Here is a 13,607-nt window from a genome sequence, read left to right as displayed (position 1 = left end):
TTGAGTGAAATAAGTCAGAAACAGAAGGATGAATATGGGATGATCTCACTCTCAGGCAGAAGTTGACAAATAAGATCAGAAACACACACACACACACACACACACACACACACACAAGTAGAACCTGAAATGGAACTGGCATATCACACCAAAGTAAAAAACTCTGGGGTGGGGGTTGGTGGGTGGGGAGAATACAGGTCCAAGAAGGATGACAGAGGACCTAGTGGGGGTTGTATTGTTATATGGGAAACTGGGGAATGTTATGCATATACAAATTATTGTATTTACTGTTGAATGTAAAACATTAATTCCCCAATAAAGAAATAATAATAAATAAAATAAAAATGAGAGTAGGGAGTCAGGCGGTAGGGCAGCGGGTTAAGCATACGTGGCGCGAAGCACAAGGACTGGCGAAAGGATCCCGGTTCAGTCCCCTGGCTCCCCACCTGCAGGGGAGTCGCTTCACAGACGGGGAAGCAGGTCTTTAGGTCTTTATCTTTCTTTCCCCCTCTCAGTCTTCCCCTCCTCTCTCCACTTCTCTCTGTCCTATCCAACAACAACAATAATAACTATAACAATAAAGCAACAAGGGCAACAAAAGGGAATAAATAAATATTTTTTTAATTAAAAAGAAATGAAAGTAGTGGTGCCCTAGAGGTGACTAGGGAGTGTCCTGCATGTGTGAGGGCCTGGTTTGCTCCCTGCCACCACATAAAATGGTGAAGCAGTGCTCTGGTCTCTTTCTCATAGTCACAAAATTAATTAAAGTAAAAAGAAAAATTTTAAGAATTCAATTTTAAAACAAACTTATTAGTCTTTGAGACCAATACAAACCAAAAAAAAAAAGGGGGGGCAGGTACAGCTAGAGAGGTAACTCAGTGGAAAGGGTGCAGGACTTGCATGCAGAAGACCCTCCCTCCCCTGCTTGACCTCTGACACTTTATATGTGGCAGTGGAGTGGGGCTCTCACAGACAGCTCTTATAACTAAATTAATTTTAAAAAGAGAGGAAAGAAATTAGACTACAAACTCATAGTGGAAGATAGCACTAAAAATGTAAACTGCTGCTAGAGATTCAAAGAGTTTCTGAATATAAAAATAAATAAATAAATAAATAAAAAATAATAAGAGGGAGTCGGGCTGTAGCGCAGCGGGTTAAGCGCATGTGGCGCAAAGCTCAAGGACCGGCAGAAGGATCCCGGTTCGAGTCTCTGACTTCCCACCATAGAGAAGTCTCTTCACAGGCAGTGAAGCACGTCTGCGGGTGTCTATCTTTTTTTTTTCTAGTTTTATTTTTATTTTACTTATTTACTGGATAGAAAGAAATTGAGAGGAGTCAGAAAGTTAGAGTGAGAGACAGAGAGATACCTGCAGCATTACTTCACTGCTTATGATGCTTTCCATCTGCAGGTGGGTCCGAAGGCTTGAACCCAGATCCCTGCACTTGGTAACATATGCACCCAACTGAGTGCACTACCTACCACCTGATCCCCTGCTACTTTTTTTTCTTTATGCTTTACATTCAACAGTAAATACAATAGTTTGTACATGCAGGTGTCTATCTTTCTCACCTCCTCTCTGTCTTCCCCTCCTCTCTCCATTTCTTTCTGTCCTATCCAACAACGATGACATCAATAACAACAACAATAATAACTAGAACAACAACAAAAAGATAACAAGGGCAACAAAAGGGAAAATAAATAAATTTTTTAAATTTATTTTTTATTTAAGAAAGGATAAATTAACAAATCCATAGGGTAGGAGGGGTACAACTCCACACAATTCCCACCACCCAATCTCCATATCCCACCCCCTCCCCTGATAGTTTTCCCATTCTCTATCCCTCTGGGAACATGGACCCAGGGCCGTTGTGGGTTGCAGAAGGTGGAAGGTCTGGCTTCTGTAATTGCTTCCCCGCTGAACATGGACGTTGACAGGTCGCTCCATACTCCCAGTCTGCCTCTCTCTTTCCCTAGTAGGGTGGATCTCTGGGGAAGCTGAGCTCTAGGACACATTGGTGGGGTCTTCAATCCAGGGAAGCCTGGCCGGCATCCTGATGGCATCTGGAACCTGGTGACTGAAAAGAGAGTTAACATACAAAGCCAAACAAATTGTTGAGCAATCATGGACCCAAAGCTTGGAATAGTAGAGAGGAAGTGTTGGGGGGTACTTGCTGCAAACTCTAGTGTACTTCTGCTTTCAGGTATATATTTTGCAGTAGTTTATGGATACGTGTGAACATACGCTCTCTCTCACAGAAACTGGTGTATATCTAGGTTTGGGTCTTTGTTAGAAAGTGAACCACCTGGGATGCAATTAGAGAATACTATGAAAGGAAAGGTCTCACCCGAGTAATGAAGCTGAAGGGTTGTCATTCCACATGTGAAGTCTCTGGACACAGTCTGAGCTGAAGCATGTTGAGGTGGCAATCATATTGATTAGGTTGCGATCGGCAGATGCAATATTATTTGATATGGATTGGGAGAGGCATACGGGAAAGTGGGCCCTATCCAAAGGTTCAAGGACTGGGGGAAGTAGAGGCTCTATAGTGGAGATGTGAGATTCCTGCTGTCTTAGGGTTCAAAAAGACAATGGATAGTTAATGTATCATCACGTTATTTGTGATGATAACATTACTACAACAACAATAAAAAGATAACAAGGGCAACAAAAGGGAAAATAAATAAATTTTTTAAAAATTAAAAAAAATAATAAGAGCGGGGCTGGGCAGTAGCACAGGGGGCTAAGCGCACATGGTGCAAAGTGCATGTGTAAGGATCTGAGTTCGAGCCACCGGCTCCCCACCTTAAGGGGGGTCACCTCACAGACAGTGAAGTAGGTCTGCAGGTGTCTGTCTTTCTCTCCCCCTCTCTGTCTTCTCCTCCTCTCTTGATTTCTCTCTGTCCTATATGACAACAATCACAACAATAATAAAAACAAGAGGGGTAATAGTCTCCAAGAGCAGTGGACTCATAGTCCAGGCTTGGTGACCAAGCCCCAGCGATAACCCTGGAGGAAAAAAAAAAAATTAAAGACACAAATAAGAAAAATCCAAATAATTTTCCAAATCACATAATTTAATTCACCTAATTTCCAGACTGGTTCTCAGTATATATCTTACTCAAGAGTTGACAAGAAAAGTCATGTTTAAAGAACATATTCTAAATTTTTCTTCCTGTTCCTTCTAGACTCTATAACAAACTGAACCCTTGAATTACTGCTGAATTTTTCAGCTATTGAACAATTAAAACCCAGAAAAAGAAAGATAAAAATAAAATTTATAGTCTTCTTTTCTTTTGTTTTTTTTTTTTACTCAATCCTGAGCCCAGTGTTTGAGATGATTTGGAATCAACAGGATATGGCAAGTCCCTGTTCTTTTTTTTTTTAATTTATTTTTTTCACTTTTTTTTTAATTGGGGAATTAATGTTTTACATTCAACAGTAAGTACAATAGTTTGTACATGCATAACATTCCCCAGTTTCCCATATAACAATATAGCCTCCACTAAGTCCTCTGAATCCTTCCTGGACCTGTATTCTCCCCACCCACCCACCCCGACCCCAAGAGTCTTTTACTTTGGTGTGATACACCAATTCCATTTCAGGTTCTACTTGTGTTTTCTTTTCTAATCTTGTTTTTCAACTTCTGCCTGAGACTGAGATCATCCCATATTCATCCTTCTGTTTCTGACTTATTTCACTCAACATGATTTTTTTCAAGGTCCATCCAAGATCGGCTGAAAACGGTGAAGTCACCATTTTTTACAGCTGAGTAGTATTCCATTGTATATATATATACACCACAACTTGCTCAGCCACCCATCTGTTGTTGGACACCTGGGTTGCTTCCAGGTTTTGGCTATTACAAATTGTGCTGCCAAGAACATATGTGTACACAGATCTTTTTGGATGGGTGTGTTGGGTTCCTTAGGATATATCCCCAGGAGAGGAATTGCAGGATCATAGGGTAGGTCCATTTCTAGCCTTCTGACAGTTCTCCAGACTGTTCTCCACAGAGGTTGGACCAATTTATATTCCCACCAGCAGTGTAGGAGGGTTCCTTTGACTCCACATCCTCTCCAGCATTTGCTGCTGTTACCTTTTCTGATGTATGACATTCTCACAGGAGTGCAGTGGTACCTCATTGTTGTCTTTATTTGCATTTCTCTGACAATCAGAGACTTGGAGCATTTTTTCAGGTGTTTCTCAGCCTTTTGGATCTCTTCTGTGGTGAATATTTTGTCCATGTCTTCCCCCCATTTTTGGATGGGGTTATTTGTTGTCTTGTTGTTGAGTTTGGCAAGCTCTTTATATATGTTGGTTATTAAACTCTTGTCTGATGTATGGCATGTAAAGATCTTCTCCCATTCTGTGAGGGGTCTCTTGGTTTGGGTAGTGGTTTCTTTTGTTTTTTTTTTTTTTTTTTTGCTGTGAAGAAGCTTTTTTTTTTTTATGTAGTCCCATAGGTTTATACTTGCCTTAGTCTTCTTTGTAATTGGATTCGTTTCATTGAAGATGTCTTTAAAATGTATGTGGAAAAGAGTTCTGCCAATATTTTCCTCTAAGTATCTGATGGTTTGTGGTCTAACATCCAAGTCCTTGATCCACTTGTAATTTACTTTTGTATTTGGTGAAATACAGTGGTTCAGTTTCATTCTTCTGCATGTTTCAACCCATTGTTTCCAACACCATTTGTTGAAGAGACTCTGCTTTCCGCACTTAATAGTCTGGGCCCCTTTGTCAAAGATTAGATGTCTATAGGTGTGGGGGCTCTATTTTATTTTCATATTAAAAAAAATAAAGAAATGAGACCAGCCAACAGTTGAGTACTTCAGACATGCATCTAAATCAAGTCTTATTTTAGTCACTTCTGTTGATGTAGACTCTCATTTGGTCAGTGTGTAATGAAAAGTTTTATTTATTTATTTATTTATTTAAGAAAGGAGACATTAAAAAAACCTTAGGATAGGAGGGGGACAACTCCACACAATTCCCACCACCCACCCGATTTCCATATCCCATCCCCTCCCCGATAGCTTTCCCATTCGCTATCCCTCTGGGAGTATGGACCGAGGGTCGTTATGGGTTGGAAAAGTTTTTTCAATCACTCTTAAAAACCCTTAAAGTAAACATGTGATTTTTTTTTTTATACAGTATTTCCTAAGCATCTACTTTATGCTGATTAATTTTTCAGCTGGTTGCTGGAGTGAAATATTCTGTGACGTTCACCGCCAGGGAAACCATGTGTTCCAAGAGCAGTAACATAGAGTTGATTGAGAATTGTGACAACAACAAAGCTGGGGTAAGTAGTGATGTAGTTGTCTACTTAATCCCTGGGAAATTATTTTATTTCATACATGTTTGAATCCCTCATGAATAACACTTTCTCTCTTTTGTCTTCTGTAGCAAGTTCTAACCTGTGAAGCTGACATTGTTATCGTCCCTTGGAAGAACCTTGTCACCCCTACTGTCAACTGCCAACCACAAGAAATGGTATGATTGTGATAAGTCAGTTTGGGGTCAAATTTGAGAAGCCATATGTTGGGATTGAAAATGATGGTTATACAAAGAGGCACTCATTCCAGGGGCTCCAAGGTCTCCGGTTCAATCCCCCCCCATCACCATAAGCTAGATTTGAGCAGTGCTCTGGTGGGGAGAGAGAGAGAGAGAGAAAGAGAGAGAGAGAAGAGGAAGGAAGAGGAAGAGGGAAGAGAAGAGGGCAGGGGAGGGGAAGGGAATAATTATTATTGAAAATAATTCCCTCAGGGGAAGCTTCACAAATGGTGAAACAGGTTTATCAGTGTCTGTCTTTCTCTTTCCCTCTTTTATCTCCTCCTCTTCTCTAAATTTCTCTCTGTCCTATCCAATAAAATAGAAAAATTGGCTGCCAGGAGCAGTGGATTCATAGAGCCGCCACTGAGCCCTAGCAATAACCCTGGAAGCAAATTAATTAATTAATTAATTAATTAAAAATAAATAAAAATAATAAAGGAAATCTTACTAATTTATAATAGGCATAATTGAGAACAATAGTCAATGTCCATAAATTATAAATTCAATCAAAAGAGGAAACGCTATTATTTATTACAATATTTTCTGGAACATTATTATAATATTTAAAATCTGGCAAAGACTCACTCCATTGTAAATGGAGGTAGCTTTGCAGGGTCCCAGTCCCTTCCTTCTTCATTGGCAGTATGGTTTCCATGGCAATGCATTGATCTTAATATATTAATATTTTCTGTCTAGATTTCAATGATGCAAAGGCCTCCAGGTTTTTCACCTTTCCGAGCAGCAGTAATGATGGAAACAAAACAAGGAAAAACTGTAAGTCCTCCCCACACTCCCATGACACCCGCACAAGATGAAGGACAAGACATAGACAAAGAACAAGGACCCACTCATGGTCAGGACTCGGGTCATAAAAAGAAAATAAAGCATGACCGTGGCCATGGCCAAACGCATAGGCATGACCAAAGCCATGATCACATCAGGGGCCATGGCTTTGGCCATGGACATCAAAAGCACCATGATCATGGGCATGGGCATGGGCATCAACAGGAACCTGACTATAATCTTCAGTTCCAAGTGAGACCAGGTCTTGGCCACGGACATCAAGGGGGCCATGCCCTAGCCCATGGACACAAGCATGGCCATGATCATGGTAAACATAAAAAAAAAGACAAAAACAGTGAGAAGCACAATGGTTGGAGAACAGAGCATTTGGCAAGCCTTTCTGAAGATAGCACTACAGCTTCTAGACATACACCAGAGAATTCAGAGGGGCCAACACCCACCCCTTCTCTAGCTCAGCAAGGGGTAGCAGTTACCTATCCTGGCTTCCTTAATTCAGATCTCATTGCAACTGTGATGCTATACCACCAGCTCCCACAAAGACTAATGTTTGAATTCTTAACATCCAGGTAGAACCAAATAGCCTTTCCTTTAGCTTGATACCTGGTTTTCCAGAAATAGCCACTCCCAAATGTCCTGGATGCACTTGGAAGCCAGTTAAATAAATGGATCCAACTGTGTAACTGAAGCAGTTTTCTGATTTTTCTCTCTCTGATGCGTTGTATTAATTTGTATAGTCAGAGGTGGTTCTTAACATGTCATCATCTCCCCTGCCCATTATCTAAACGTTCTGCCATAATGCACCAAAATCCATGAAATGTCAGAACAGCCTAGGGAGCAGTGGTGAGACGCTCAGTGGGGTCACCATCAGTGCCTATTGACAGCACAAAACTGTGAAAAGTATATACCCTTTCTGAGACTTCTCCAAAGCTTTTTAAACTAGCACAGAAAATGGATAACTAAAGATTACTGCTTATTTGCTTTTCTGATAATAAATACATATTTTGGGCAGGGGGGCAGGGATAGACAGCATTATGCCTGAGGCTCTGAAATTCTAGGTTCAATCCCTCCAGACCACCAAAAACCAGAGCTGATCAGTGCTCTGGTTAAAATACTAATAATGATAAGTAAATAACATATATTAAAACATATGCCATGAGGGGCCGGGTGGTGGCGCACCTGGTTGAGCACACAGACTACAATACACAAAGACCTGGGTTTGAGACCCTGGTCCTCACCTGCAGGGGGAAAGCTTTGCAAGTGGTGAAGCAGGGCTGCAGGTGTCTCTCTGTCTCTCTCCCCCTTCTCTCTTAATTTCTGGCTGTCTTTATCCAATAAATAAAGATAATTTTTAAATTAATATATATATATGTGCCATGGATTTTCACATCAGGATTGTTCACATTCTGAAGAAACTGTGGCATCTGGTCCCTAAACACATGTGTAAAGAAGGGCAATTAAGAGTCTGAAGGCTGAACTTATTAATGGAGTGGGAGTGGGGGTGTTAGTCTTATGAAGAAACTCCAAAGATCAAAACGGAGTAACAAGATTATCCAACGGAGGGAAGTAAAATAACTGTCTCTCTGTTTCTGAAATAGTCTAGTTATAGCAAATAACTGTAACAAGTCTTGCCTTGATAATTCTCTTTCTAAATTGCAGTGTTCCTCGTAAGTCAATACATTCTCTCTTTTTAAAATTTGTGTTATTATCTTTATTTATTATTGGATAGAGACAGTCAGAAATCAAGAAGGAAGTGGGTGATAGGGAGAGAGAGAGAGAGACACTGGCAGCACTGCTTCACCACTCACAAAGCTTTCCCCATGCGGGTGGGGACCAGGGGCTCGAACCCTGGTCCTTGTGCATTGTAACATTCAATACATTCTCTTTATTCATTAACAACTAGTTGCAATAATCTTCAGTCTTCCGTTTATTGTTTCCAAGGCTAGACTGAATAATCCTTAGATGTCAGCAACTCTGAATTTAATCATCAGAATCAGAAGTAGAGAAAGTAAAATAGAGGCAGGCTTCCTACGGGAAACATGTTTGCAGTTGACGAGGGGAATAACAAAATGTAAGGTAAACATTTTTAGGAAATGTTATGAGAACTTTCTCTGCTATACTTTATAATCAGCTTATCTTTTCTCTTTTGTTTTTTGTTACTACATCGAAGAATATTGATAATAACAAAAAATAATATAGTTGATTTTTTTGTTCATTTTGCAGCATGGGGACGTCTAATAGGCTTGATTCCTTCACTCCTGGGCTCACTTTTTTCTCCTTTATTCTTTTTCTAGACAGAGGTAGGGGAATAGAGAGAGATAGTAGCAAAGGAAGCGATACCACAGCACTGTTCTATCATCAATGGAACTGCCCGTGGTGTTGTGGTGCTCAAGTTTCATAATGTGAGCTATCTCCCAAGCCAATGATCGTCTTAAATTGCCTTATAATGCTAGGAAAGCAGCCATTGCCTAGAATTGTAAATTAGAACTTTATATATTGGGGGTCAGGCGGTAGTGTAGTGGGTTAAGTGCACCTGGTGCCAAGAGCAAGGATTGTCATAAGGATCCCGGTTCAAGCCTCCAGCTCCCCACCTGCAAGGGGCCGCTTCATAAGCGGTGAAGCAGGTCTGCAGGTGTCTATCTTTCTCTCCCCTTCTCTGTCTTCCCCTCCTCTCTTGATTTCTCTCTGTCCTATCCAATAACAATGACATCAATAACAATAATAGTAATAATAACCACAACAACGATAAAACAACAAGGGCAACAAAAGGAGGGGGGGAAACGTCTTCCAGGAGCAGTGGATTCGTGGTACAGGCACCGAGCCCCAGCAATAACCCTGGAGGCAAAAATAAAAATAAAAGAACTTTATATATTGATAGTTACAGTCACCTGTGGATGTAGAGAGAGAAAGACACAGAGAGACACATCAGAGCACTACACAGCTCTGACTTATTGTGGTGCAGGGGGTTGAACCTGGGACTTTGGAACCTCAGGCATCAGAGTTTGCTTATACAACCATTATGGTATCTACCCTCCACCCACTGCGACTTCAATTTATTGGATGCATTTGAGCCTCTGAGTTTTGATTTCAAGTCAACTATTTTCTATACCTTCTTTAAATAAAATTAAATAATGTCAGGGAAAAAGAGTCTCATCTTGTCAACTGACTGCTCTTCTTTGAGTGAACACTAACATCAGATTGACAGAGTTTTGCTGTCCTTACAGAGACACCTAAAGTTCTGTGAATACAAGGACCAAGCTCACAAGTCTCTGAGGCAAAGCCACCAGCCTCAAGTGAAGTCTCATGACCAGCAAGCAGAATCTCCACAATAACCCCCAACCTCTGTCAGCAGCCCTGAGAGGAAGGACAAGAAGGGATAGAATTTCACTTGAAAGAAATGCCATTTTAGTCATGCTGTTGCTGTGCAAAATAAAGTTTAATCTTGACCACTCACTTCTGGTTAACTTACAATGTCTCCTTTCAGCCATACCCACCCTCCTGAAGAAAGAAAGCAAAAAAGAAAAGGAAAATGGAAGGAAATATTTTTTAATATTTATTTATTCCCTTTTGTTGCCCTTGTTTTATTGTTGTAGTGATTACTGTTGTTATTGATGTCGCTGTTGTTGGACAGTACAGAGAGAAATGGAGAGAGGAGGGGAAGACAAGGGGAGAGAAAGATAGACATCTGCAGACCTGCTTTACCGCTTGTGAAGCAACACCCCCCCCCCACAGGTGAGGAGCTGGGGGCTGGAACCTTCTGCAGGTCCTTGTGCTTTGCGCCACGTGTGCTTAACCCGCTGCGCTACTGCCTGACTCCCTGGAAGGAAATAATTTAATCAGTGACCCAGGAGGCAGTTCAGTGGCAAGAACACTGAATTTAATGAGTTCATGAGTTTGATCCTTGGTATTCCATGTGCCAGAATTATGTTCTGGTTTTCCCTCATTCTTCTCCTTCTTACTTTTCTCTTCCTCTTCCTCCTCCTCCTCCTCTTCCTCCTTCTCTATCACGTTACAAACAAATCTTAAAAATAAATATGGCAGAGGAGACAACATAATGGTTATGCAAGAAGACTTGCATACCTAAGGCTCTGAAGTCTAAGGTTCAATTCCAGTATCACCATAAGTCAGAGTATTGCAGTGCTTTGGTAAACAAGCAAATGAAAAAAAATTATTATCTTTATTTATTTATTGGATAGCGACAGCCAGAAATTGAGAGGGAAGGGGGGATAGAGAGGAAGAGAGACACCTGAGCACAGCTTCAGAGCTTGTGAAGTTTTCACCTTCAGGTGGGGACTGGGGACTCGAACCTGGATCCTTGCGCATTGTAACATGTGCCCTCAACCAGGTGCACCACCACCTGGTCCCCTTGAAAAAAATATTTTAAAAACAAGTTCAGCTGATTAGAGATAGGATGCTACATCTCTGCCTTGGAGAGTCGGAGCCCAGCTCTGAAGCACTCTTTCTACCTTCTAACCAAGGCAGGGCTTCCTTAGTTAGGTGGGCTTCTTCACCACCAGCACCTCACATTAATGCAGTCAAGTGTTATGAGGTCATATTATCCTATCTTACTTTCTTTTTTGTATAAATAATTTTTTAAAATATTTTTTCCTTTTGTTGCCCTTGTTTTTATTCTTGAAGTTATTACTGATGTCGTCGCTGTTGGATAGGACAGAGCAAAATGGAAAAAGGGGAAGACAGAGACGGGGAGAGAAAGACAGACACCTGCAGACCTGCTTCACCGCTTGTGAAGTGACTTCCCTGCAGGTGGGGAGCCGGGCCTCAAACCGGGATCCTTATGCCGGCTTTGAGCTTAGCCATGTGCGCTTAACCGCAGGACTACCACCCAACTCCCCCTACCTTACTTTATTATTACCTTTTGTTGCCCTTGTTTTATTGTTGTAGTTATTATTGATGTTGTTGTTGTTGGATAGGACAGAGAGAAATGGAGAAAGATGGGAAGACAGAGAGGGGGAGAGAAAAACACCTGCAGACCTGCTTCACTGCCTGTGAAGCGGCTACCCTGCAGGTGGGGAACTGAGGCTGGAACCGGTATCCTTACGCCCGTCCGTGCGCTTTGCACTACCGCTCGACTCCCATGATGCCTGCTTCTTGCCTTCTATCTTTCTCACTAATAAATAAAATATTTTTTTAAATAGTTCAATTAGTAGAATGTGGTACTTACATGCCTGTTCCTGGTTCTAAGTATAAAAAGAGAGAGAGAGAGAAATAAAGAAAGAGAGAAGGAAGGAAAGAAAGATTATTTGCTAATATGATGTCTACCAACTTTTTATTAGTAGAAAATAACCTCAAAAAAGTTTTGATGAATTTTGAAGTGATCTTTCTGATCCAGGTTAAAGGGGAAACATAAGGTCAACAGAAAGAAAAGTGCTATTTTTTTTTAATTCCCTACAATAAAATCTGTTTAATGAATGTCTACATAGCCATTTGCCAAGCTAGACAGTTTCCTCCTGCTGTGCTGCTGTGTGGTAGAATCATTACACCACTCTGTCTTCAAGATCAATTCTCTTTTACAAGGTGGAAGCTCTTGCTCCCAGTGTCTTGTCCAAGGTCATACACCCCAGCACCATCATAAACTACAGCTTAGTAGTGTTCTGGTTTTTCTACTTGTGTCTTTCTCTCTGTATTCTCTCTCATTAAAATGATATAAGTAAAATATTTTTTAAAAAGGGTAGAGTTTTTTTTTAAAAAAACAAATTAACATTTTTTTACTTTTTTATTAATGATTTAATATTGATTTACAAAATTATGAGTCAACAGGGGTATAATTCCACACCATTCCCACCACCAGGGTTCTGAATCCCCAATTCCTCTATTGAAAGCTACAGCAGTTTTCCTTCTTCTTCTTCTAGTGTTTGCCCTTCTTCCGTAGCCAGTCAACAGGTCAGGTTGAAAGCTGTCAGGAGCTGCTTGTTGCTGGCTTTGAAAGTGACTGGGATCCATGTGGATTCAGTCGGCTAGGAAGGATCGTCAGTTTCCCCAATGAATGGGTACTCACGGGATGCACCACGAGAAGGTCAATCCAATGCATCCCACTCTCTCTCATTAAAATAAATAAATAATGCATCGCAGTTTTCCTAAGTTTGCAGATATGGGTTAACTATTATTTCAACAACTATCTGTCTATATTTGTATATGGTTGCCTTTTTTTTAGAATTTATTTATTTATTCATGAGAAAGATAGGAGGAGAGAAAGAACCAGACATCACTCTGGTACATGTGCTGCCGGGGACCAAACTCAGGACCTCATGGTTGAGAATCCAATGCTTTATCCACTGCGCCACCTCCTGGACCACCCATGATTGCCTTTTTTTAAGGTCCCATCCTCTCTTCCTTGTCAAATTACCTTATTACTACATCCAAATGTCCCTCTCTATTTCTTCTTCTTTCTCAGGTCCTGATAGAGTTGGAATTCAAAGCCCTCTTACCTTATTCCTCCTAGCACTAGAAGCATGGATCAAAATTATTTTGGGGGTGCAGAAAAGGGTCAAGTTTTAAAAACTAATTTACTGTCATTAAAGCTTATATGACTATCCAAGTGTACACATAGGTGCCTCTGTGTATATTAAAGACCTATGTGTATATTAAAGATATATGAAGGCTTAGTGATTTCTCAATTAGATAAAACAGAAGAGAGATAAAAAGAAACCTGGCCTCAGGGCAGAGGTAGATAGCATAATGGTTATGCAAAAGACCCTCAAACCTGAGGCTCCAAAGTCCCAGGTTCAATCCCTCACAACTGCCAGAAACCAGAGCTGAGCAGTGCTTAGTTAAAAGAGAAAAGAAGGGTGTTCTGCAGTAGCACAGCAGATAAAGCACACAAGCGTGACGGACGCGCAAGAGCCAGTTTAAGGACTCCAGTTCGAGCCCCTGGCTCCCCACCTGCAGGGGGGTGACTTCACAAGCGGTGAAGCAGGTCTATAGGTGTCTCTCTTTCTCTCCCTCTCTCTGTCTTCCCCTCCTCTCTCCATTTCTCTCTGTCCTATCCAACAACAATGGCAGCAATAACAACAATAATAATAACCACAACAATAAAATAACAAGGGCAACAAAAGGGAAAAAAATAACCTCTAGGAGTAGTGGGTTTGTGGTGCTGGCACAAAGCCCCAGCTATAACCCTAGAGGCAAAAAAAGAAAGAAAGAAAGAAAGAAAGAGAGAGAGAGAAAGAAAGAAAGAGAAACTTGGCTACCGGGCATGTTATCTGTTGTCAGAATAAAGTAAGTAGAAGTTATAGT

The 13,607-nt window shown here is 40.9% G+C and overlaps 1 protein-coding gene across 1 annotated transcript in view; it reads left to right on the top strand.

The window, feature by feature from the left end:
- Window positions 1–9,806, top strand: part of LOC103110628 (kininogen-1-like) — a 40,893-nt gene extending 31,087 nt beyond the window's left edge. The window contains exons 8-11 of the mRNA XM_060198547.1: window positions 5,194–5,301; window positions 5,406–5,492; window positions 6,249–6,326; window positions 9,578–9,806. Coding sequence (XP_060054530.1) covers window positions 5,194–5,301; window positions 5,406–5,492; window positions 6,249–6,326; window positions 9,578–9,685 — 381 coding nt within the window. The 3' untranslated portion in view covers window positions 9,686–9,806. The remainder of the gene's footprint in view (window positions 1–5,193; window positions 5,302–5,405; window positions 5,493–6,248; window positions 6,327–9,577) is intronic.
- Window positions 9,807–13,607: the final 3,801 nt, after the last annotated feature.

This window comes from Erinaceus europaeus, chromosome 9 (assembly GCF_950295315.1).
Source record: "Erinaceus europaeus chromosome 9, mEriEur2.1, whole genome shotgun sequence".
NCBI classification, from domain to species: Eukaryota; Metazoa; Chordata; class Mammalia; order Eulipotyphla; family Erinaceidae; genus Erinaceus; species Erinaceus europaeus.
The sequence above is the reverse complement of the archived record's forward strand: the minus strand, read 5'-3'. Positions and strand labels throughout refer to the sequence as shown.